The sequence below is a fragment of the Podarcis filfolensis genome (assembly GCF_964270895.1).
Source record: "Podarcis filfolensis genome assembly, chromosome: 6".
NCBI classification, from domain to species: domain Eukaryota; kingdom Metazoa; phylum Chordata; class Lepidosauria; order Squamata; family Lacertidae; genus Podarcis; species Podarcis filfolensis.
In genome coordinates, this window is record NC_139609.1 from 60394217 (window position 1) to 60420701 (window position 26485).

Below are 26485 nucleotides of genomic sequence, written 5' to 3' on the forward strand. Positions count from 1 at the left end.
CCTGGAGTTTCTAACGCCCACTGTAATATCCATTAGCAGGCAGTGTTTCTTTAGTCTTTCTCTGCTGCTTGTATATGTCCCTGCAGGCACGTCCCTGAATTATTTAAAATATTTACAACGCCATGCACCAAAGTTCTGAGCCTGCAGCTAAATTCTGAGCAGACAGAGTAATTTTTCCATTTAATTTCTAGTGGATTCTACCAATAACAATGCAACATTGTCTGGAAAAATATTTTAAACTGCAGTGTAGTGGTCATCAAGGGAGCTGCTTTTGTGAATCTGGTTTATAAACTGCAGTTCTGAAGCATATTGCTTTATGAGCCAAGTCAGGAACAGTAGACAAAATTGAGATAAGGTAGCTTACGTTATCGAAACTCTGATTATCGGAGTCTTGAATGAACAAACGTACTTCACAGTTGTTCTAAAGCAGTGGTTGGCAATAGAAGGTTTCAGAGTCCAATTCAGCCCACTGAGGAATTCCAGAGAGCCCCTGGGTTGCTAATCCAGAGGAAATAGGTATGAGTGGGAGGGGAATGGTGGCTTTGACTATGAGACATGCTGGCAGTCTAACACCATCTTAAAATGTCCTTTCATAAAACTAGTTTCTTACTAGGCTTCCATGGCTTCTCTTATGCTTCCTTTAGTGGTACATTTGTTTGCATCAGTAGAATGTTGTTGCGCAAGTGAATGCACAAGCAGGTCGCTGATGACTTAGTTGCACAATCTGTTGTGCAACAAGATTCTGTTAGTGCAACTATTGCATTAAAACTCACCTGTTTGCTAGTGCATGAGCACTTGTACCAGCAAACAGAGAACATTGGGAACAGCTCATATTTCCTAGCCCTCTCCCTGCCCCCCCACCCCCAAAGTATCTCTGTTATGACATCCCCCTCCCCCCTTTCTCTTCATCTTTTGTTAGGGCAAAAGAATTTATTGTAGCAGATTAGGAGAAGTGCAAACAACTAAGTGCTCCTAGCATTCATGCACCAGCTGACTGAACAGCAGTCAAGACAATTAGCCTTGATGCATCTCTGTTGCAAAGTATTTATTTATTGTGCCAAGAGGATTTGTCTTGAAACATGTCCCTAAACATTAAGTCCTTTGAGAGTATAACATTGAGGTCCAGATATGGCAAAGAATTTAGTGACCTTCTGGGTCCCACTTTGCTTTAATATGATTATGAAATCCAGAAAGTCTGAAGTAGCATTTTGAAAGAATACGGTACAGTGGTACCTCGGGTTACATACGCTTTAGTTTACATACACTTCAGGTTACAGACTCCGCTAACCCAGAAATAGTACCTCGGGTTAAGAACTTTGCTTCAGGATGAGAACAGAAATCGTGCTCCAGCGGCGCGGCAGCAGTGGGAGGCCCCATTAGCTAAAGTGGTGCTTCAGGTTAAGAACAGTTTCAGGTTAAGAACGGACCTCCGGAACAAATTAAGTACGTAACCAGAGGTACCGCTGTATTGTAAAATGCCAACTTGGTGGTTCACAAACTAAGTGTTGGTATTTAAAAGAGATAATGGGTATGGCTGATCTAGAACGGTGAATGAACTCTGGGTGTTACTCATTTTTCGTTTGTAAAGGAATATACTAATCCAAGTATCTAAACTATACCTGATGGGTTGAACACAGATGTACTCTCCAGAGCTTAATCTACAATAATTATTGGAGGCAAAAAGGGTTTCTTAGCATTTAAAAGTAGCAGGGCTTTTTTTCCAGCTGGAACTCAGCAGAACTCAGTTCCGGCACCTATCAGGTGGGTGCCTTCGCCATTATAAGGCGTTCATGTTGATTTCTGGCACCTTTTTTTCTAGAAAAAAAGCTCTGAAAAGTAGCGTTTAGAACTAGAGGCCCCATAAAATATGTTCTTCTTTCTGTGAAATAATTAAATTCATGTGTAGTGGAGCCAGCGTGCTGTAGTGGTTAAGAGCGGTGGACTCGTAATCTGGTGAACTGGGTTCGCTTCCCCGCTCCTCCACATGCATCTGCTGGGTGACCTTGGGCTAGTCACACATCTCTGAAGTCTCTCAGCCTCACTCACCTCACAGAGTGTTTGTTTTGGGGGAGGAAGGGAAAAGGAGATTGTTAGCCACTTTGAGAGTCATTAAGGGGAGTGAAAGGTGGGATATCAAGTCCAAACTCCTCCTCCTCCTCCTCCTCCTCCTCCTCCTCCTCCTCTTCTTCTTCTTGTTAAAATGGAAATCTGAAGCCTCCTTTCCATGTGAAAAAACAACAACCCAAAAGCAATGTTAACAGAAATCTGTTTTATTCTATGATACTACAGTATTTCAGCAGAAAGTAATTTGGTGGTCGCTTTCTCCACAACAGTATTTTGATTGAATGTTCACTGAAAGGAAATGGGCTTTCATAGACCTTTTTTGATGGAAGTATGCACCTTAACCTCTCTGACTAAATCCCATTAAGTTCAATGTTTATAAGAAGATGTTGAAGGCTGGGTGCAGTGTATGAGGGTTTCGTAACTGTGCATGTCTGTACATAAGTTTTCTAGGGTGGTGTTTGAAATCTTGAGGCATTCTAGACAACAATGCCCTTCGTGCAGATTTGCCACAGGAGGCATATCAATGAGTCACCTCAGAGCCAGGTAATTTGAGGAGACACCCACTATTAAGAGTTGCAGCATGAAATTTGTTCCAAACAAAGCTTGGTTCTGCCAAGCCACACAAAAGGAAAATGCATGGTTACATAAAGTGTCTTCTCCACTTCCAAAGACAGAGCACCAGATTTTATGGAAACAATGTGTACTGGTTTTGAAATCAGTAAGAGGAATCTTCATTTTTAAAAAAGAACTCATGCTATCAGTTTTGTTGTGGTGCTTGAGTATTCTACAATAATGGCTCTGCTGACAGCTTTCCCCTTTGTCCATCAACCTGATCAATATTTTTGCTTCTCAAAATAATGCCTAGAGAGTCCAACATCTCCAGTTGGATGTCTTCTTCACATCCATAATAGATATATACTACCTCAAGGATCAAAGGAAGCATGTCAGAGAGGGCTACTGTGCTTTCCACAGGCTTCTGTGTGACTATTGAGGGAAAGAGGGAAATGAATTAGGTAGGTCTTTGGTCTGATCCAAGGTGATTCTTTTTACATTCTGAAATAGTTAATTTGTGGGACAAAATTCCGAAGATGATACAGGCAGCATTGTAGACAAAATGGCAATAGAGTGTTTCGTAAAGAACATAATGTAGGAAACAATATACAGGTGAAGTAAAGGGACCTAGGCTCTCCAGTGTTTTGAGATCAAGTACATCAGAAAAATTAATAGTGGGCTAGACACTGACCCTTCATTTCCATCTCAAATAATGCTTGGTCTGCCTCTTATGCAAGTTAAGTAGCAATAAAAGCTTGAATAATAGTATTTCTGAAAGATCTGTCAGTCCTCTTCAGTAGTAGTAATTCTGATGGAGCAGAGTTAGGTTTGGTTGAACTAAAGGTTGAGGTGAATCTTATGACTTTCACCAATAAACTGTCATCTCTGGAGTTGTGGGAGTTCTTTTAAGTAAAAATGATTGGGGGCCACATAACTCCTGCCAGTGGTCTAGTCTGAAGGCAAAGCGGGTGAGGACACCCTTTCTCTTCCTTCACTTCTGTCCCCCTCCTTCATTCATTCACCCGGTTCTTTCCATTTCCATTCATCTTTATTTTGTCACATAGTCGCAGTGTGGCTGCCCTCCACCTTTGCTCAAACCATTCAATATCCTTCTGCTGAACTAATGGGAAGAATAGTCAAATTTTCACTCACTATTTGAACTACAAGTAGGGCTTTTCCCTCCCTTCTCATCCTGTCAAGATAGATAGCTTGCTTGATCCTGTTGGGTGGCTTCCTTTAGTTCCAGAAAAGTCAGCCCCCAAGCAAACAACTATTTTTGAATCTCCAATACATCTAATTGCTATGTTTCAGATCTTCTTCCCCCACATACTTTTGGAAGAACAGCAATGGGAGGGAGATAACATTGGATCTTTATATAAATAAACTACACAGCTGCTGTGGGGAAAAGAATAAACAGTTTTTCTTAGCCATTGGCTGAATCTTTTATGACTTGTGTGACTTGTGTGACTTGTGTGTTTGGCTCCCTCACTCTCCACATCTTGGCTTATAAAAAAAAAAAGAACAAGCAATTTCAGATTCAACAAACTATAACTTCATAATGTTCACACTAGAGCATAATGTGGATACAGATGAGCTTCTGTTTCATAAAGATGTGCAGCATGGTTAAAATATGAGGCAACACGACTTAATGTTGGGCAGTTTACACAGATTAATAGTTTCTTTGTTCAGTGTCACTTTAAACTAGTTGAAGCATGATGATACAAGGGTGCAAGCTCATTTGCATTAAAATAATGATGCCATTTACCCAGCCAATTTGTCTTGAAGCAAAGTTCCCAAGCAGTTTAGCACATAGGCCTCTTTGTGATATGTTCATGACTGTCAGTGATCATGTAGGAAGATCACAAATGCGTTGAAATTGCAGATACTTCAGTGGCAACCTTGCAAAACCATCACTTTTCTGGCCTGAAAAGTACCAGGGTATAATCTACATGAAACCTATTTGGAGTTTGGATAAATTCATTCAGTATATCTCTTTTCCAAACGTGGCAGTTCTGCCTGTGTTGGCCACCTGTCCATCGGCACAGCACATAGGAAGACTAACTTGGCCATTGTGAGCTGCCATGTCTGGACAATCAAAGTTGCAATAAAGTTTTAAGCTACAGCGTGTTTCTTCATTCCCCTCAGCTTCTGGCAGAATGCTGAGCTGAAAATGGGAGGTCAATACATCAGTTTGCTATAAATAACTGAAAGTAAACAAATATGCCTGTATTGATTAGTCTTTATGCTAAGCAAGCTCTAGAAGTGGGAGGTGAGCCATGGGACACTAAGTGCCTCTGTGTTTGTTAAAAGTTCCTTTTTACCCTGTTTATGGATCCCTTAAACACAGGATTGGCATATACCACAGCGAGCCCTTTCACTGACCACTAAATAAGTTTGTGTCCATTGGGGGGGGGGCAAGCAGGTGATTTGCTGTAACAGCATGCAGCCCATATGTTTACTGTGAATGTTTGTACATCTTTTTAAAAACAACCCTAAAACCACTAAGTTTCCAAATGGTTTCCAACAATCATAATCTCAATCAGTTAGCTGATAGCCATGATCACTATGGGATAAGACTTTGAAAATGTTAAAGGCTTACTAATCACACAAAAAATGCAGTCCTGGGTGTTAACTTCCTAGCCATTCAGTTTGTTAGTCCCATGCTTCAGTAATCACTATAGCTCATATTTTCCAAGCAACCACTCTTAATAACTCATATCATGAATTTATGGCTTTTTAGGTAAGTGCTATACTTCGGTTAAGAAGCTCCTATGGCTAACTAGGCCATGAACTACATATGTCAAAACCATGAGTATCCCAGAATGATAGTGCACATTGCATGTTTGTGCTGTTTTGTTCTTATCATGCCATGTATTTGCTTTTGGGTGGATGCAGGAATTATATATATCAAGAATCCTGGGAACACAGAACTTAGCCAGGGTCATTGTGTTGTGCCCTAATGAGCCCCTGTCCTGCTCTCTCCACAGAGGACAGTTCCTTGCTGTGGCTGGGGTTCAGAGACGACATTTGAAATACACACGTTAACGTAACAGAGATACTGACGACTTAATGCATAACATGTTGGCTCCTGTCTTCTTTATCTGCTCCGATGTGAGTCAAAGGATACAGTAGCCAAGGTGGCAATTTTAGAACATGGATGGTGGAATATTAAGAAGTTTAGAATTTGCTGTAGATGAGGGATGCTAGGTGTTATATTCCCAAATTGAGGCCACGTCTTCTTAAGATGTCAAGTCTATATATGCAGAATTACCATTTCCATTGTTTTGAATCAGGTGGCCTCTGTCTTGGCAAATCAGAGGAGCTGTAATGATCAGAACTGAAGTGTTTAACACATGCACACATGAACACACACATATAATTTGTGCTGGTATATTTTAGTGAAAATACTTTAAATAAAACTTTAAATGTTTCTCATATTTTAAATCTTGTTGATTTATCAACTATTACTTTTTTCAAATAAAACTAGTTTCAATAAAACAAGATTTTGACTTGCTACATAAGTCTTGAAGCTCAGAAGTGTAGATCCCTAGGAAGAAGAAGACAGATTGGTGGTAGCATCCCTTCACGAAGCTAAGATGTTGTATATAGTATGATGATAGAAGTAGAAGAATAACTGATGGGTGATGAACAGGTTTAAGCACTTGAAAAACTTTATCGTGTGATTTCCCCTGATCCTGCCCTCTAGATACAATTGTCTCTTAAATGGCTGGGAATTTCCCAGCAGGACTTTTTCTACCAGTAAGACTGGGGGGGGGAATTATGCAGATTACTGTATTGAAACTAAAATATAATCACATACACACTCTTTCTCACGGATAGGTGCCCTAAGTTTTCTCACATATCCTTCCATCCTTAAATCAAGATACAGTATCTTTGAACTTTCTTGATGACAGGGGTGTGCAATATTTTTACTTTCATTTTTCCATTCATTTTAAGTCTTTCATTTTGTTTCCATTCCTTTCGGTTGCATTCATGTTTTGTGCTTTCCATTTATTTCAATTAGAGGCTCATCTGGTCATCTGCTGCCTATAACTTTGTTGCATTCCATCCAAATAGCATTATTTTTTCTGGTATACTGTAATTCCCCGCAAAGGATCAGGCCTGTCAGATTTCAGGTGGGAAGGACAAAATGCCCCAACTTTTTCTGTTTGTCAATTTCATTGCTTTGTCCCTTCCTCTCTTTTTGTAACCGGAAAGGTAGCTGCACTGGGCTGTTGGCTGGCTGGCTGAAACCCAACTGTGTGCACCAGTTTCTGTTTTTCTCAGGAAATTATAGGTCCATTATACAACTGAAGATTTGTACCTAGGTTTATTTCACCAACCTCAAATATACATGTATCTGCTGTGGTGGACAGTAGAGGTACCTCTTATCTTCAATCCATTTTGTTGCCGAAAGTTCCAGGGAGAATGGTTTCTCTGACAGAAACTAATACAACTGGATTGTTTAAACATGGCAAATGTTTCAGACTCACTAGGAGCAAGGATTTTATTTCAGCCCTATTCCTGTGCCCGGAGTGAGGGGCATTGTGCAAAAGCAGGCAGCCTTTCTCATGCCAGAGTTTGCAGAGCAGGTGCTAATGACATCCTGTTTTAGTTTTTGGCTATTAATAGCAGGGGTACAATGTGGATATCTAAAGAACAGTAAAATATGAGGGCTGCCTCCTTGAGATGTGCATGAAAATAGCAAAATCAGAAAATGTAAGAAGAACTAGGAAACTCACTAGTGTGTTAAGCTAAGTATATTTTTGGTGTAACATGCTGAAATTTTAGTGCAATGCACTGCTGGATTTCACAGCCTCATCCTCAAAATACACAAACCATTTTGTTTCCCTGCAAATATTCCTTTCCTGAGGAGGGACTCCCGGTGTCACTAGGCTGCATTTCCAATTGAGATGGATAGAAGAATATAGCATAAAGGAATTGGCCTACTATTGTAAGAGTCAGACCTTTTGGTCTGTCTAATGGTAATCTATGATTCTCTCTTATTTCTGGGACAGTTCTTTTCTCTGCACTTAATATGAGGTCCTATATGGGGATTGAACTTCATACATGCAAAGCTGAATGACCCCTTTCCTGATGGGGGAGGCGGTCTTGTGCAACAAACAGAGCAGGTGTCCCATCGTATACCCACATCCTGTGTTTATGGAGCATGGTATTGGCAATGTCATGGTCATCACTAGAGTTTCTTAATAGAATATTTCAAGTATTCGCTGAAAATTGGAGTTTGATCTCCCCCTCTGTGGTGTGCTTATTTTCAGTAGTTCTAGTCTGATTTTGCCCTTCATGCCTGCCAGTCTTTTTTTTCTGTTAGGAGATCTCAAACCATCAAAAATTACTCTCATAATAGCCCAGTGATGTGTGACTCACTGACTCAAAACTGCCTAGATTTTTTCCCCGTGTTTCAGCTTTTTGTTCTCTCCCTTCTATAAGGAGGTCAGGCTGACATCCATCTTTCCCCCATTAGGTTTTGTAGGGGAAAGAACCCACGTCTCCTTTATTGATGTCCAGAGCTATAACTACTAAACAACCATACTAGCTGTCTGCATATAGTTGAGGAAGATAGGGCACTTTAACCAGCAGTAAGTGGGTTATGGAAATTACAGGGTCGGTTAACCAAGTAGCAGGTGAGACGTTAGGATTGCAGGATAGGGAACGTAAATGAAAATTGTGCCCATTAAAAAGAAAGGAAAAAGCCGCAGGCAAAACTAAACTGTAAAAACCAGACCATTGTATCCCACATAAAGGAAGGCCTGTTTGTCATGTGTGTGGCACACACTCAGTCCATCAAACGGAGGATTGCCATTTAAGAAAGCAGTAAAATAAACTCTCTCTAGTTTCTCATTCTTTGTGTGTTTGCTCAGGGACCCGCAGGCAAGCTTTTTGCTGCACTTTAGGTTACATTAAAAGCAGAAGCTGTTACCCGTACAAGATTGCCACACTTCCTGTTTTCAGAGTGACAGGATGAAATGAGCTGTTAACAAACATTGTCTTGGTAATCTCTTTGTCAGTATCTACTAAAAAGGAGTAATACTATGATCAGTTCCATTTGCAAGGAGATGCTAAAAGAAGGAGCCCTCAGGTTTTTAATGTGTGCATGAGGAGAGAGGACCCAGCCAACAACATACTGTGTATGTGACAATGACCCAAGTACCTACACAAAGACTAGGGAAGTAGATGGGATTAATGCAGTGTACCTTTTAACAGTGATATGAAAACAGGCACGCTTTTTCTGTTGGGGATCAAAGTACAGTAGGTTCATAAGGTCTGGTACGTGTGTATTGAGTTTCATGGGTGCTCAGACTGACTGCCCAGCTGGTGGTGGATTTCTTCAGTGACCTCATTTTCCTCATTCCCTCCTTGGTGTGCTTCTTGGCACAAAAGCTGCCCAGGTCCCATGGCGTGCTTTGAAAAGGCTGCTCTGCCCCTTGTTTTGCTTTGGTGAGCTGCTGCTGGGACTCACTCTGATCAGGAGGAGGAGGAGGAGGCAGGGCATGCTGCTGAAATGAAGAGTGTAGTGCAGCCTGCCCTGTTGTAGCTGCCATCTCAGCCATGTGGCTGCAGCCCTGGGAGTTTAGCAGTTGCTACCTGGGGAAACCCCCTGATTCCAGGAAAGGATCCAAGCCCATGAGGCTGAGCTGGAAAAACCCAACAAGTTCATTAAATTGGTGCTCAAGGAAGGGAAGAACCTCACTGATACCGCCACAAATATTTTTACTGTCCAAAGAAAGTTACTCCATTCTGTTTCTGCATCTTCAATAAACATTTGGATGGATGAACTCTCTTAACTTTCTGAACAATTTAGAAGAAGAACAAGAGATACCGGCCCTTGGTGTTAATGAAAGTCTGCTCAAGTCTCTAGAAAGTTTAAGAAAACAGCAACTTGGAGCTGTAAAGGCAGAAAACGAGAAGTGTGATAAAAGAAACAAGAACTAGAGTTCGCCAGTACACAAGCATTTAAACATATTGGCTAAGGAAGAAAAAAATCTTCAGCCATTGGAGACAGACCACCAAGTGAAACAAAACCGAAAACATTTTTTGCAAGCTGTCCCTGGATTAGGATATGTGTACAAATTACAAGAGGTACAAAAACAAAGCAAATTTGAATTGAATCTGTTTTGGATGCTCACTTTCTACCATCAGGATTGCAAGCTTGCCGAAGATTTGACCACTACAAAGTGGCTCTGCAGATCGATGTCCAGACTACAAGAAATAAAAGAATAAAATTAATTGCTTGGAAGGAGCAAGGTTGGGTGTGGGTGACCTGGAAGTTCTCACAAACAAAATCAAGCACAGTCCCCAATAAGAGAAAACAGTAAATCAGCCCGCAGTTGAAGGCTACCTTTGTGCACATGGGGAAAGGAAGATGCTTCTTTGTTTTCATGATAAGAGTTTTTGAACACACCTTCAAAGGCTGCTCAGAGTGACCCACACATCTGATGATTGGCATGGGGAGTCAAGATTACTTTTTATAGTCTGGCAATAAATAGATAAATATACCAAGGCTCTGGAGAATTGTCACTGCTGTTTAAGAATTATTGGCTTTTGATTTTATTTTTGAATTTTTATCTTCTGTATACATCATAAGGGTAGGGTGAAAATAGTCTGAATAAATATATTTTAACAAATTAAAGTTGGGTAAAGGTAAAGGACCCCTGACAGTTAAGTCCAGTCGCGAACGACTCTGGGGTTGCGGTGTTCATCTTGCTTTACTGGCCGAGGGAGCTGACGTTTGTCCGCAGTTTTTCCGGGTCATGTGGCCAGCATGACTAAGCCGCTTCTGGCAAAACCAGAGCAGCACACGGAAACGCCGTTTACCTTCCTGCTGGAGCAGTACCTATTTATCTACTTGCACTTTGTTGTGTTTTTGAACTGCTAGGTGGGCAGGAGCAGGGGCCGACCAACGGGAGCTCATCCCGTTGCGGGGATTCGAACCGCTGACCTTCTGATCGGCAAGCCCTAGGCTCTGTGGTTTAGACCACAGCGCCACCCGCGTCCCACTTAAAGTTGGGTAGGTTCCTCATAAAAGAGTGAATGAACAATGGGTGTGGAAGCACCCTTGGACTGGAAAAGTTCTCTCATTAAACTTGTTCTTTTAAAGTACTTATTGGGCCACAGAAGCTGCCTCCAGGATAATGACCAGAAATGCACCCTTTGCAATAATCTTGAATATGTCCAATTGCAAGCTCTCTTAAATGCTTAATGGAAATGGCAACTTAAATTCTGTCTCTGATTGCAGACCAAGGGAGATTATTTTCTAATGCACCTTAGAGCCTGAATTGCTATGAACAAACAGATCCCCCCCATGTATACCTGTTATTTTCTTTTATTTCTTACCATGGGCTATTTGCAGGATGATGCTTGGTTGGCAGCTCCCTGATGCTCCAACTCAGAATTATGGTGACATGCTTGCTGGGTGACAGATCAGTTTCCAACACAGGTCAATTATTTTCTGTGTGTCTTTACATTGTTTGCTGGCAATGGAACAGTTGAACCATCTGTCACTAAGCACGGAGGTGCAATAAGAACAAATTAATTCCACACCACATGCAAGATGACTTGCTGAATGACCCTCTGGGAAGTGCTAGGACTGCTAAAACTCATATTTGTTCAGTGGCAAAATGTAGTGCTAAATTTAAAATGTCTGAGAAAGGAAATGGATTCGTCTGTTAACTGGTCAGTTACTGCCTTGTATTCTGAGGCAAAGCAATCTTGCAAGCATTTTTGAATTGATCCTGGGGATGTATTGGTTAAAACCTGCATGAACCCCCCCCCCCATTTAATAACAAGGTAACATCTTTACTTCTTGTCACCCCTATGCCTCTTGTTTTCTGTATGTAATCTGCTGTCTAGAATCAAAATGAATTCTTGCTGTTTTAAGTTGGGTTTACAATTTATTTAGGATGTGCAAAAGCTTCTAATGATTAGAAGGGCTAAAATTAATGTGTGCAGTGGAGTGAGGGGAATATGTGTATTTATTAGAATGTGTTTTGATACATTGTACACACTAGGAGTGCCAGCTTGGCCCTGCGACCATGGGTGCCCAGGGCCATGGCCCTGGCACCAAAATTTTCAGGTGCCCAGCCCCTTCATGGGGAATTTTGTGGATGCTCGGGCACCCAGGTCCCCAGGGAGCTGGCACCTCTGCTACGTACCATGACTGTCCACACATATATCTATGAATGTGAGGAGGAACCTGCCATTGTGCTGCTGTTTCCCTCTCCACATGTTCACTTCAGCCTTTTTAAATGTCTGGAAGAGGCTTATTTTCTGGATAGAATAGGCACGGTGTGACTTGGTGCCTACATAATACGAAATCAGACCATGAGTTTACAGCAGATTCTGCTTGTTACTGGTAGAAACTAAGGTTAGGAACCCAAGTATGCCATGAGTGACAGTGTGGAAAGAAGCAGTTCTAGAGAACACACAGTCAAGATGAGGAAATCTAGAACGTCCATTTTATAGTAGAGCTGCATGAGTTGCATTGTGTTAAAAGTCCCTTCTTTGCATGATGCAGTCCGCTGCCTGCAGTGTTTATAAAGCTTTCAGCAGCAAATATTGCACTAATTGTGGGGATTATTTTTCCTCTTTAAAATGGGGACTTACCTACTTGAACAGGAGTTGTGAGGGTTATATTTATAAGCTAATTTGATACTGCTGTGATAAATATAATGGAAATAATTTTATAATAGGGAGTCTTATGGGACTGTCACTAAAGTATATGAATTGGAAGGCAAGGGAATTAATGAGGGATTTGTAACTGAATTATCCTAAGGAGAGTAAATGAAGGAAATGAACTGCTTTGGAGCACTTCATACACGTTGTTTCCTACTAGAAAATGTGTCCTTGCAGGCTAGGATAGCGACTGTCCCAGGGCTGTCCAAAGAATTTCATGACAACATAGAGATTTGAACTTGGGCTCTCCGCATTCAGATACCCTAGCCAGTAAATCATGCGGCCTTCTGTACAGAAATCTGCCACAAAATGCAGGAAATACCAGGAGGAAGGAGATTAGCAGGACAGACCATGTCATTTGTTTTTTCTGTCATATACCAGCATTGAAACAGTTTTAAAATTCATTGCAGACCATGTTAGTTTGAGGTTGGTTTTGTGGGATGTACTGTAATGTGGTTCTGTTGTAGCACTTCCACTTAAATGAAGAAGTCATAGATGGTAATCTGCGGTCCAGGAAATGATTGATATATATATATATATATATATATATATATATATATATATATATAGTGTTTTTATATTGTAATTTTATGTCGTGAACCACCCTGAGATCTACAGGTGATAATAATTTTCAGACATGGCCTGAAGAGAACAGGTAAAGGCTGCTTCCAGACGGATGGTTGTTGTGGCATCAGTGCTGCTTGTGTATGCAAGTTTTTGTACCCACTGGCAGAGGAAGAGGAGTGCGGGGGGGGGAGCGCACCGCCCCCAGCAGCATGATCCCGGTGGGGTGCCATCATGGCTGCCCCCCACCCGTGCTGGGTGCCACGCCCCTGGGATGTGCGCCAGCCCCGCCCCTGCCTGCTCTCTGCCTGGAGCTCCGTCACTGTTTGTACCTTCCTCACGATCAATGCTTTTTTCTGGGGGTACTCAGTGGTACTCATTACTGGCACCTTTTTTCTAATGATAACATGGCAATTACTGTAACAACTTCATGGCAAGTACCAGCACCTTTTTTCTTTTCTTTTTTTAAAAAAGCACTGGTCCTGATACTGTTATCATAGAAGTGCCAGCACATAACTTAATTTTTTTTAATATGGTTCTCTTCTTACTGAATAAAATCTCTTAAGTAAAAACAAAATGGCACAGTTGTGCTCAGGTGAGGAGGAAGCAGGTGTAGGGGTGTGGCATTAGAGCAGTGGCGGAGCTTCATGCTCTGGCACCGGCGGGTGGAGAGCAGGAGGGGGCGGGGTGCGCTGCCCAGGAGGCAGCCGCGATTGCACCCCGCCAGGATCACAGTGCCAGGGGTGGGACGCTCCCCCCGCACGCCTCTTCCTCCGCCAGTGCATTAGAGACCACTCACCAAAATGATAACACACATCTGACACCCACCCCGAAAGAAGAAATGCTAAGGAGCATGTACAGTAGCAGTGACAGGAGTTATTTCTGGTGGCCCAGTCTATACAAGGATGCATAGTTTCATCAGTTGTCCCATGCTGAAGGCATGTCAGAATAACAATCCAATTTGGAGGAGCTAGCCTCTCAAAATCTCAACACCTGTGGGGGATTACCTTCAAGATGGTCATCTCAGTCCAAGCACCATGACATAAAAAATAATAATACAGAGGTCTTGCACAAGACTTTTTAGCAGAAGCTTGTGGCCTTGCACAAGACTTCGGTGTTATTCTTTTTAAAACCAACAAGTGGAAATAGATGTTGTGCCCCCAAAACCTCCATTTTGCCTGTAATAAAACATGATCTACAGGCAGCTAATGTTTTCTTTTACACACTTTCAGTTAATTTTTTGAAAGGTGTGCACATAGAGGTAGAGAAATACCTGCATGCATGCCAGGAATGGGTAAGGCAGTGATGGAATGAAAGGGAACACACAACAAGGAAATAATTTCTTAAGAACCACCCACTGGCATTGATTAGACAAATTCTGGAGGCTAAAGTGCCTCTGCATACCAGTTTCTGGGAACCACAAGCGAAAAGAGTGCTGTTGACCATAGGTCCTGTTTGCAGGCTTCTCTTGAGTGTCTGCTGGCCACTGTGACAACAGGATGCTGGACTAGATTACTGGCCTAATCCAATAGGCTGTTCTTATGTGATCTGGAAATAGTCAACCGCATTCAAATGCGAATTGCACATACAGAAAAATGGATCTAAATCATCCCTTTGCAGCATCACTGGAAGCAACCTGTGTCGTTTGCACCAAGATAATGCCTAGAGCTATGAATCTTGGCAAGCAAATGCACTTCTAGCATCTCATTCTGTTACTCTTCATAGTCACAGCTGTGGTGTTTTTCAGTACTTAAAGTGAGGGGGTGGTAGCCTCAGACAGGATGTAGATACACATTACAAAGAAAATGGTAAATGGAATAAGCAAGAGGTAGGCGTAACTTTGCTGTCCAATAGAAAAGAGAGTGGGAATGGAATTGTGCTTAGTCACCTCACTGCTGAATAATGTTTGGGAGACAGAAATTAAAGACTGGGGGCACTGATATATCAAGTTCTGTTGGAATCAATTATTATTTGATGGCCTGATGGTATGAGCTCCTGTCATGAAATAGTGCCTTATTAAATGAAGCAGTAGTGCCCCTGTTCCCTTCTAGAACTGGGTCTAAACTGTAGATCCATTGCTGGAGGAGTAAATCTTGCCACTAGCACTTTTCTGTTTGTTGATGTAGGTTCTGAGCTGTAAGTTTAAAACGTACTACTAAGAAAGCGTATACAATCTCTGCAGACTTCCTTTCTGTCTTATATGTCAATGTTGTGTAAAGATAATTAAAATGTTAATATAAACACGGAATAACAAGCCACATTGAATCACAGTAGAAAGATGCGTGCCATATCAGTTCTTAGTTTTCCAGCATCACGTTTGACTAAGCAGTTATATTTGTTTTCCTTCTGTCGTATGAATATACTTTGTAAGTTACACATGTACTTTGTCCTCATTTCCCTACAGTCCCTATGCACAAAGTGGACCCGCCTGAAGACAAATACTACCAACCACCTGAAAGCTGAAGGGGATATGATAGAGCCACCTTTGCATGTGCCCAGAGACCTAGTTATTTCTCACGTAAAACCCCTGCATAACCTGTTCTACCAGTAACAAAATTGGGACAAAAGGGAAATTTGCACTGTGACTTGGAGAAGCTAAGTAACAGCAGTTATCTTCTCCAAACAGTACAAATGAGATAAGACTCCACCTCTCCCTCAAACCTTCTGGCAGTCACAGAGGGATGGAGGGAGAGGCAGCGATTTCTGTCGTTTGTGTTCTGTGCTATGGAGAAAGTATGAAACGGATCTTATGGGGAGGGAGTTGATGGAAAAAATGAATAAATGGAGCCTGGCTAAAAAGCCAGATGACTATTTTTGTGGACTTCCGTGAAGTACCAAGTGTACAAGAAGTAGATGAGACCAAAACTCTTAACAGAGTAGTGGGAAACCTCTGGCCCATGGACCAGTCCAGGGGGTCCAATTTGGCTGAGGGAGGGGTGCTGTGGACCTTTGTGCCTACAGAACGGTCAGTCATCAGCACCTGTCTTGCTCCTGCTCATTAACACTACAGACTGCATAGAACATATTAGAAGCTCTAGGTCCAGTCACTGGAAACAAAGTGATACTGTTATTTATAGAACACGCTGCCCTTTTAAAGATTAATGTGCTTACCAGTATAACAACCTACTAGCATACTGATGCTAGAAAATAAGAAATACAAAAACATTCAGGGTTGTGTATGTTCTGTGATTGCACTGTGCAAGGGTGGCATTTGGTACTAGGAGCACAATTTCATATTCTGAAGAATTCACCCCCAAAATCAATTTCCCAATCCTAAGAAACCTGTGAAATTTCAAGAAGCTTGACCGACTTTCCGGTGCATATGGAGCATGGCATCAGTGCTGTGGCATAATAACATAAGGAGAACCTGCTCCATGAGGCCAATGGCGCATCTTAGTCCAGCATCCTGTTCTCACAGTGGCCTCTTAGTGGGAAACCTGCAACAAGACCCAAACACAAGAGCACTCTCCTGTCCCACAGTTTCCAAAAACTGGTATTCAGAAGCACACTGCCTCCAAGGCTATCCATTGACAGTCTTATCCTCCATGAATTATCCACTCCTCTTTTAAAGCCGTCCAATTTGACTTTCCCTTTTTCTGTAAATAGCAGAAACATAACACACTATTCAAAGTAAACAGATAAATATTTGCACATGTTGCAGAATTGAGCTTTTGTGATGCAGAATTTTTTTGAGCTATATTTAATGCACCCGGTAAACCGTTCTGGTAATAACATGTCTAGCATCATGCCTCATAGAGGATTCTGGGTAACTAAAAGACTTAAACACACCAGCAGAATTCAGTTCAACAGAACTGCTCATTTTGGTTTCCTTTTTCTCTGGAATCAGTACTGTAAAAACTAACTGTACGAGGACTGCTACGATTGCTAATGTATTTGAACCATTAAGATCTATACTAGAGATGAAGCTTTTCTATTCTTTCACCCATGAAAAGTGAGCTGCAGTATGCCAATCACTGCTGTAAAACTGGTCCTTTCCATGGCTCCAATTTGAAAGAAATATCATCTTTATCTTGAGGCATTCCTGTATTATCTACAGCTTGCCGACTCTTAGTCTTATGAGCTCCGGGACTGGGATGGTCTTTTAATAATAGGTCATTGCCCTTTCTAAGAATAAAGCATTCATCCTGCAGTTCCTTGGCTTTGTTGCTTTTTATGAGCAGGGTTTCTTTTGAGGTGACATCTGTAGCATTGAGGTTTGGATCTTCTACCTATGGCAAAAGGGGCAATCAGATTACAGACAACTTCAAACATTCATCTGTTTGTAATTTTAGGAGCTTGGTCTCTCAAGAAATTTATTTCACTAGAAGAATCCATCAACAGTGTGGGGCATAACACAAGCTTATACTCTTACAGCATGGCTGACATTTTAGTGAAGGTGAAGAGGAAGTAGACTTCGCTTTGAACATTCAGATGCACACACCTTGATATAATTTTATGCCTGTCTCCTTATCATCATGTCCCTATTGGTATGTTTCTGTTTGCTTTGAGCAGCCACATGCAAAGGGGTCATAGTTTAAGGTGTTTCTGTAAATCTCACCTCATAGTAGGATGCAGTGTTCCCCCTCTCTTAGTTTTTGCTCATAAGAATGATGGAATACTTGATAAGGCACTGTATTGGGACCCAGGAGATTGTGAGCCCTTCCTAGTGGGCTTGCAGTCTTCCTGTTCATCTTCCAGTTCTTTGGGCACTGGGGCAATTTGCTTTTTCTTCTGCCCCAGATTTCCGTCTGTAAAATAATATTTTATTATTGAGAGGAGGGTTAGGAGCTCAAAATGTGCACCTTTTTTGCAGCAATCTTTCTTGGATTTGTCCTACTCTCTAGATTTCCCAAATTTGGGTCTCCATCTGTTTTTGGACTACAACTCCCACCTAGCTAGCAGGACCAGTGGTCAGGGATGGTCCAAAAAGAGCTGGAGACCCAGATTTGGGAAACATAGGAATAGGCAACCTGTGACCCTCCACATGTTGTTGGACTCCAACTTCAGCCAGCGTGGACAGCCATTAAGAACAATGGAAGTTGTAGTCTGGCAACAGAGGACAGGTTTCCCATTGCTGCTCCTGAAGCAATGGTGTGTGAACATCAGTTTTCTATAGTCTATTTAAAAACAAACAAACCAAGAGCCAGTTAAGATGCTTGTGGCAACATAAAAGTTAATAGCTTCATTATGCCATAAGCTTTCATGGACTAGAGTGGATTTTAGTCTAGGAAATTTATTCCATAATAAACCTGTTTAGTCTTTAGCCTCTTTGTTGTTTTTCCTGCTCTGGACTGCACAGCTACCTCTCCAGGAGTAGAAGCAAAACTTGAATCTCCAGCATGGTTGCAAGAGTAAGAAGCTGAATTTACTATTAAGGACATGCAACAGGGAAAAACACCAGGTCCATATGGCTGCCCATAAAGAACTGAAGTGTGTTGTTGTTTTAAACTCAAAGCTGTTTTTATAAAGAAACCTATGCATTTGGTGGTATCTTCTAAACTCAGTTGTGAGATTATGAATTAATTAATTCTAAACCCAATAAAGAACATACTCTGGGAATGATAGACTTATAAATACCTTTAATTAACCCAGGCGATAGCCTAGCGACTGTGTTGGCAGAGAGAAGTCAGAGAGTTATCAAGACAATTATCCACAAAAATCAAGTTGCTTTTATTTGACAGTGGCATAGACAAGTTATTGCTTTGGTTTCTTTGATACTTTTTTGGTTTTTGGACCTACTTTCTCTGCAGAAAGTCCCGGTTTAAATCTGCCACATATCTAGGTGAGTCTGGAAAAGACACCAGAGTGAAACCCTGGAGAATCGCTCCCAGTCAGTGTAAAGCAGTCCTGTAACTGTAGAGCAGGGATGCTAACCTGTGACCCTTCCAGTGTTGCTGGACTCAAACTCAGCCCCACCCAGCATGCTAATGATCAGGAAATATGGGAGTTCTAGTCCAGAAAGGTCCAGGGAAACTATTCTGTAATCTATTAAAGATAAAACCCATGTGCTTACCTTCTCCCACGGCTATGTGCCCCTCGTCTGGCAAGCTGTGTTTTCTTTCCAAGCCCCAGAATGGAATCCATGACACGATGGTTGGGCACTCACACTGCTGCTGGAAGTGTTTTCATTGGCTGAGCATGGGCTGGTAGTCTATGCCCTTCCCAATTCAGCATCCCCACAGGGAAGGGTTGTTAGGAACTGTCCTTACAGTCGGTGGCCCCTGTGGCAGGGTTGCTTCACATGCTGAGGCCTCTGACATTAAAAGGATTTGATAATCATTCTCCCCTCCTTTGCCTCAGTTTTTCAACAGGTTATGTAAGTCATTGTGAGTTTATTGATTTCAGTGGAGGAGGTAAGGCTGGGCCACTTACCCTCATGGACTGCCATTGTCCCCAGTATTGATGGAAAAATCAAATGCATTAATAGTTTGATTATTTGGCACCTGCAGTTCCATCACTCTGGTGACACACTGCACATTGTTCATTTAATGACTCGCCTCCATATCCCTACTGTGTATCTAAAGTTGTTTATTTCCCTTCTAAATTCTCCAAAGCTCCTAATTGCATTTCTCTTTGGTGTCCCTGTCTGTGACAGGTCTTGATTACTGGTGTGTTTGATTGCATCTAAAGATTAATGGGTAGATTTGCATAAGGCCCCACTTGGGAATCCTCCCCTATGTTCTGATTTGGCTTCCTTTAAAAATACATTGAACTGAGAGAGAAGAGCCTTTGCCTCTCTGTGTGTTTCCTGCATGCAGTAATTGCTCATTCAGGCTGCACATTCATTGATCTAATTCCTTTTGTGACTGTGAGAAAAGTGATTGGTTAGGAAGCATGCAGCTTGTTAATACTTCCTGCAATTTTTGCAGTTGGCAGGGAGATTTGTACATGTATTATTTGCATGGAAAATGCACATTCATATATTAAATACTGCTGCAGAGTTTAAAGTTACTTGTGGCTTTCAGTTGCATCCTGTGTTGCAAAAATGAACTTGCAGGTAGGACAGGGTTTTTAAATTGCTGCACTAATTTGAGCAAAGTCATGAATCATTAGTTCTTTTCCTAGTCTTCCACTGACTGACTTATGACCCTAGAACTTCTCTGTATATTGATTTCTTCCAAACTATAACACAGTGGTTATTATATCTAGCTTCAGATAGCCTAGGCTTGACTGGGAGCAGAACGATACATTTGGGTGCTTTCAAATTATGCTTTCCTCGGTGATTATCTTACAAAACATTTATGTGTTTGTTTAATAAACAAGATAAAACAAGATAAAATTTATAACCTGCTCTTCTAGTGTCCACCAGGGCAGCTAACAACAATTAAACTATAAAATGGTATTGTACGTTTTATGCAGAGAAATCAACTAGGTATCAATAATATTATTGTTTTGTACCACAGTTGCTCTGCTATCTACAGTGATTACACTTAGATGAGTGGTGGCCAATGTTTTGCCCTCTAGATGTTGTTGGACTCCAGTGCCCACCAGTCCCAACAGCATGGCCTAAAGAACAGGGAGTGTGGGGATTGTAGTTGAGTAGCATTTTGAGGGCACCACATCAACTACTCTTGTGCTAGACTGTTTGCAGCAGCTACGATGAGCATACTTCCTGTGTGGACTGAGGTTATCGGGTTTGTTTTGCCTCCCATCCAAAAGCACTATCACTGCCGGGAGAAATGACTATCCGCAATTTCTCTGACAAATTGCATGGTGATAAAAATTATCAATCCTTCTGTGAAACGAAGGATCTTGATTTCTGCAGTGCTCATGAGTCCTGGAAACCAAATGAAACAAAGCACAAAATTACTACCTCATCCAGAGCCTGGAGATGCCCATGGCCACAAGCTTAAGAGGGGTTTCTGTAGTGAAAGCTCATTAGACTTGTCTTTACTGTAGTAATTTGGCTCACGGTTCTAAGAATCTGTGCTGAAATCCAAATAGAGTGGGTTCTCTAACCAACTGCAGGGCCAGCCCTATCATTAGGCAGAATGAGGCATCCTCCTCAGGTGGTAGATGCTGCATGGCAATATTGGCAGCCCCTTGGTCATTCCCCTCTTTGGAGGACAGAGCTGTGCGTGCCCAATGGCCTGTCTTCCACCCCTAAACTTGCCTGCTGTCCATGTACCATCCCTTCAGTGCCATTGAAGTAAAACTCTACTGCCAATTCAGTTAGCTTCTGTACACAGAATTGGTGTGGACATGTCTTTTGGCACAGGCAGCAAAGTATATTGAGCTTGCTCTGCCCAACACTAACCACATTCTGTAAAGAATACTTCTGTGGCTTCCATCATTGACAGTGGGAACTCTCATTTAGTGTGTGAAAGGCTGCGTTCTATATGGCGTTGCTTGAGAAGTCTTAGCAATGCTGCCTTTACATCAAATGCAGTGAAGTATCTCCTTAAAAAAAAACTTACTATGTGCTTTACTCACCTCTGGGGAATATGTTTCCCCTATGCAAGCTCAGGTGGCAACTTAGGCATCACCCCATAGAAATGATATCACCAAAAAAAGAGGACACTGACTTGCATAACGTGCAGATTTGTATATATGCAAGCAAATTTAGATGCTATCATTGTAACTTAAATAGAAATAAAATGCAGCTCACCATAGTGTGAAGTGTAGGTGACCTGCATCATCCTTCACCTGCTGTCTAGGTGTTAACTAGTGAAGGGGACCTTCGGAGCACCTGCTCTCCTTTCTTGTGTTCTTTATCATTAAACTAAACTCAGCAAATCAAAGACTCTGCTCTGTAAATTAGCATACTTGGCTACTCTAACTCATTTCACTGGTTCTTATTTTGGTCTTTTCCAGTTAAAACAGTCTGATACCCTTTCTGCCTTGAACAGTGCCAGTTCCCTTCCCCTTGCAATCAGCAACTCCCACCCACTGGGGGGAGGGCGCTTCTGTTGAGTATTTTACACATGGAACAAGTCCTACAAGCCCTCTGGATTGAATTTGTGCTGCTAAGCAGGTCTGCTAAGTCCTCCTGTGCCACAGATAGATACATTTAACAGTGTAAAATGTACAGGAAAAGTGTGCTGGGCAGTAACCACCTCGGGGCCTCTGAAAAAGGCTATGAGCAACCTCTCTGTTGGTTTTCTGTTTTTCCCATTTGGAGAATAGGCAAGATCCCAGAGCAGGTTGAACCAATGCATCACTGAAATGTCCACTTATCAGATCTGCAACGACAATTCTGTTGTTATCATCGACTGCTCAAATAGCAACCTCTCATGTATCGTATAAGACTTATATTGTCACAGTAAATGGCTCAGTGGGATAATGGTTCTTACAGGTTAGATGAAACCAGAATGTCACACTAAGAACCATTCTGTTTAACTCTTCAGAAGAGTCCCACCAGAATAACCAAGTGTTCATCAGAAGACGCCTTTGGGGAGCCCTGTCCCACTGTTGTTTCTCAGCATCTGGTATTCAGTGATACATAGAGTCAAGATGCGGAGGCTCCGCTTAGCTATAATGACTAATTGACATTGATTGGCATGTCCTCCATGAAAGATGCTGAACACTACGCTGAGGGAATAGTGTGCTTCTTTTCCAACCGCTTTGGGAATATATCACATGCTGTGATGTCCTTTGCAGGTGCCCCAATAGAGGTGGAAGCTCAGAAGGCATTTCTGTACTCAGACCACTTTTCTAACAAAAAATGCAATGTATTATATGTCATAGAAAGTTCTGATTTGGGGTGGGGTGGGGATGTCAGTATGTTCATTGGGTAACTACATATAGATGTGTTTGTGTTCGTTTAAGAGCTTGTATGGCAACGTCCTTTGCCCCTCCTTTCAAAATTCTGCAAAAAATACAACCTATCAGCCAACAAATTAAACACTGAAGTTTGAGTGACATGCAAAAAATTTTTTTAGCAGCTTTGCAAAAGTAACTTAACGTGATTTAAGTACTGAACTGTGTTTATTCCATTGGTAGAGAAATTGGAAGGGATTTTGTACAGTGAACACACCCACCCCTAAGAGCCAAGGTCATTCTCTCCCCTCATGATCTTCTTTTTGGTTAGCACCTGTGGAAGGAGTTCCCATTCATGTACATATCTTACTTTTATCCTGTTTGTTGAACTTAACAAAGCTTAGGCATTTTAGAAATGATTGTTGCTAATAGAAAAGCTGCTATTACTACTGCGTGATGGTGATAAATAATGTGTAGGCATGTAAGAACAATCTGCATCTGTATTGGGATTGTGTTTAAGGTGTAATATTGCTTTATTGCTTACCATCCTGTATTCCTTGGGGAGGGTGGGCAGGATATAAACTTAATTTTAAAAAGCAATAAATAAGAATAAAACATACAAAATGAAGTGGGATGTCGTAAGATCATGTCAAAAGCTGCATGAGCCAACTGAAGTGTTCTGTTTTGTTGGCGTTCTAGAATGTAACAAAACCAGTGGAAGAAAAAGAAGAAAAACCTAAAGCTCCTACTGTCCAAGAGTTGAAGGAGAAGATTGACAATTACAACTCAAAAGTCAACAACTGCTTGCTGATGAAGCTGGTATGTACTGCATTTTCTGTATTACTTGTTACTTTTAGGACAGTAGTGTAGGCTCTTGTCATGCAAGCTACAAAACAGTATATTGAAGCTGGTCTTCTTTCCCCCCCTGTGGCAATTGTAGTGGAGGTATTCCCAAGTTCAAAGGTGAACCAATCTCTACCTCATGCCCCTTGTACTCATTGGGGAAATGTACACTTTTTTTGTCCACCAATAACACATATAACAAATGAAACCCTGACTTCTGAGAGTTGCCGTTTCCCCAACTGGGGTGGCCACCTAATTCCTGTGGTGATGTGTGGGGAGGAACTCATCCACAGCTGATGCTTTATAGAGCTGACCACAAAGACAAAATATAAAAAGTATTGATTTTTACCTCTATCCGTCCCTATCTTTTGGGTAGTCTTATTATGAGAGTACAGCATAGCTCAATGATTCATAATCAATAAGTTCATTAAGAATGGACCAGGGCTTCACAAGGAGTAAATGGAAAAAAGAAGCAGCGTTCACGCTTATCACAACTCTGCTTTTCAGAGGTAGAGTACTTGAGCTCCAGTCTGTGTCAGTTCCTCTCACACCGTGTTGGTCGATGTGCATGATTGCGTTTAGATTGTACATTACTTCATGGATGCTGCTGTGCTTACCGGAACTGATCAATATAGCAAAGCTGACATAACATCCCAGCCAAATGGATATATAACATCCTGAGCAGTACAGCTGCTGCCATCAATCTGTTCAGTCTTTTGGTTGACCATCTTTCATATCAAAACAACTTCTGGAGCAGATTTTTGAGGGTGCATAGGAGTTGGGGCCAGCCCAAGGCATTTTGGCCCCTGAGCTGAACCACAAAATGGTGTCATCATCCCCGCCCCCTGGGCCAGGGAAGAAGGGGTAAGTGAAGATCTACATCAGGAACAGGGGAGGAATAAACATCTATATTGGGACCAAGGGTGGGAGGCCAGCAGTGCCTCCAAATCACGAAGAGGCCACTGTAGACGCAGCATGGGGGGGCTGGGCTGCTGAGGAGATGGCAGATCTGATCTCCAAGGAGCATGCCACAGCTGTTGGTGGCACTACAGTGGCAGCAGCGGGCAATGCATTCCTTGGAGGCTGGATCTGCTACCCCAGTGGATCTTGCCACCTGATGTGGTTGCCCCACCTTGTCTCATGGGTGGAGTCTGCAGTGGGGGCGGGAGAGAGAAAGGGAAGTCTCTTTCACTAATAGATGGGCAGTATGGGATTTCACCATTGGCTCTAGTAATTGTGCACAGGTCTTCCAGTAAGGAAAATAACTTGGGAAGTGCCTCCTTTAAGCGGCAAGTCCAAAGGACAGACACTCTTTGAATTCAGGATTTGGATAGATCTCCCCATCAGCAGAACTCCTTCAGAGCTTATTTTGTGAACCTGTGGTGTAATTGGTGTGAGCCATATAGCAGCTGTGCAAAACTGTTCTGTAGCTAATTTTGAATCTTCAACTGAAGCATTCTGTAGCCACTACAGCAAATGATTTTCCACAAATAGCTCTATTGTTCTAGCCCAGATGAGTCAAGATTAACACAACCCAGCCACCTCCCACTGTGGTTCAGCAGCTGCCCCAGATCTCATGCCCATATGGAAGCAGAAGTGTTCATTTTTTCCATCACAGGAAATGTACCATCCAAGGTACCAGGACCTTTGATAATTTGCTTTCAGTTGGCATTCTTGGTTATGTTCTCATTTGGAGAAACAATAGCCTAAACTCTGCAGATACACAAAGAGAAGGCCCATTCAGAATTGGCCTGTGGCCTGTGAGTCTTTCAACAATGACTTTGGCTTGCTAAGCCTTGCTTGTGGCTTAGAATGCCCCCAGAGAATGTCTAGGAGTCATTGCTAATGCAAGTCAGTAAGTGATGCTCACTCTTGTCGCTTACCATCCTGTTTCCTGGCCCTTGTTGCTCCATAATATTTGTCAGGTCACAAGACTACTGGAATAATATAAGCCATAAGTGGCAGAATTTAAAAAAATAAAGTCAGAAGACTTAATAACCCGATATTCCAGGGTTGGGGAGAACCTGTGGCTCCCCTGGGATGATGGGAATTGTAGTTCAGCAGCACCTGAAAGTCCATGGGCTCTCCAACCCTTCTGTACTTCTTGGTTCACTCCATTTGTCTCACTTCTTTCATGCTCCTCTGGTCTCTAGACCCTACATGTACCCTTCTCCTCAAGCTAGAGTCTGTCCTCATTTGCACATAATGCTAAATTTCTTGTAGGTTTCATAGCATCAAAAAGCTAAGAAAAGAGCTTATTAAACTAACATTTTGTTTTAAACCAGGTTCCCTGTTTCACATGTAACACTAAGCCAACATCCTTTAAAATAAAACTCATCTCTGACAAACTCCTCTTCTCAGCTGTACAGGCAGAGGAGAGCTCAATTTTTCACTTGGACTTAAACCAGGGTTGTCAACTTAACACTAAACCATGGTTTGGAGTTACCTGCAAACACAGCCTATGTGTGTTTTTCCTGAGGGAAGTGAGAATTCAGAGCGATTGCACTAGCTCAGCCCATCAGTACTGAAGATTTTCCCCATCCCATTCAGTTGTTTCTGTCAATAGTCAGTGAATGGCTCTGAAAGCTTTCTGTTAGCTTTTATGGAAATAATTTCTGTGTCCCATATTTCAAAAAATTCAGCAAACAAAATAAATGCCACCAACCTTGCTTTTTAACATCTTTTCAACCTTCATTTTAATTCCATCAGAATGATGACGGCACTTACACAGGCTTCATCAAAGTTCACCTGAAACTTCGCCGGCCTGTGACGGTGCCAGCAGGGATCAGGCCGCAGTCCATCTATGATGCCCTCAAGGAGGTCAACATGGCCAACATGACAGAGAAGAGAACATCCTTCTACCTGCCACTGGATGCCATCAAACAGTTGCACATCAGCAGCAGCACCACTGTGAGTGAGGTGATCCAAGGACTTCTGAAGAAATTTATGGTGGTGGACAACCCACAGAAATTTGCACTTTTCAAGCAGATGCAGAAAGATGGTCAAGGTGAGATAGTGTTCCCTTTTGAGACAGTAATAAGAATAAAGTGATCAGGCTTCAAAGAAGAAC

At 42.0% G+C, this 26485-nt stretch overlaps 1 protein-coding gene across 3 annotated transcripts in view; it reads left to right on the forward strand.

The window, feature by feature from the left end:
- The window catches only part of RASSF5 (Ras association domain family member 5), a 104769-nt gene that overhangs the window by 72799 nt on the left and 5485 nt on the right, over positions 1-26485 (forward strand). For all 3 annotated transcript variants that reach the window (XM_083617142.1, XM_083617143.1, XM_083617144.1), the window contains 2 exons: positions 23272-23391; positions 26125-26422. In XM_083617142.1, the coding sequence (XP_083473268.1) occupies positions 23272-23391; positions 26125-26422 (418 nt within the window). The remainder of the gene's footprint in view (positions 1-23271; positions 23392-26124; positions 26423-26485) is intronic.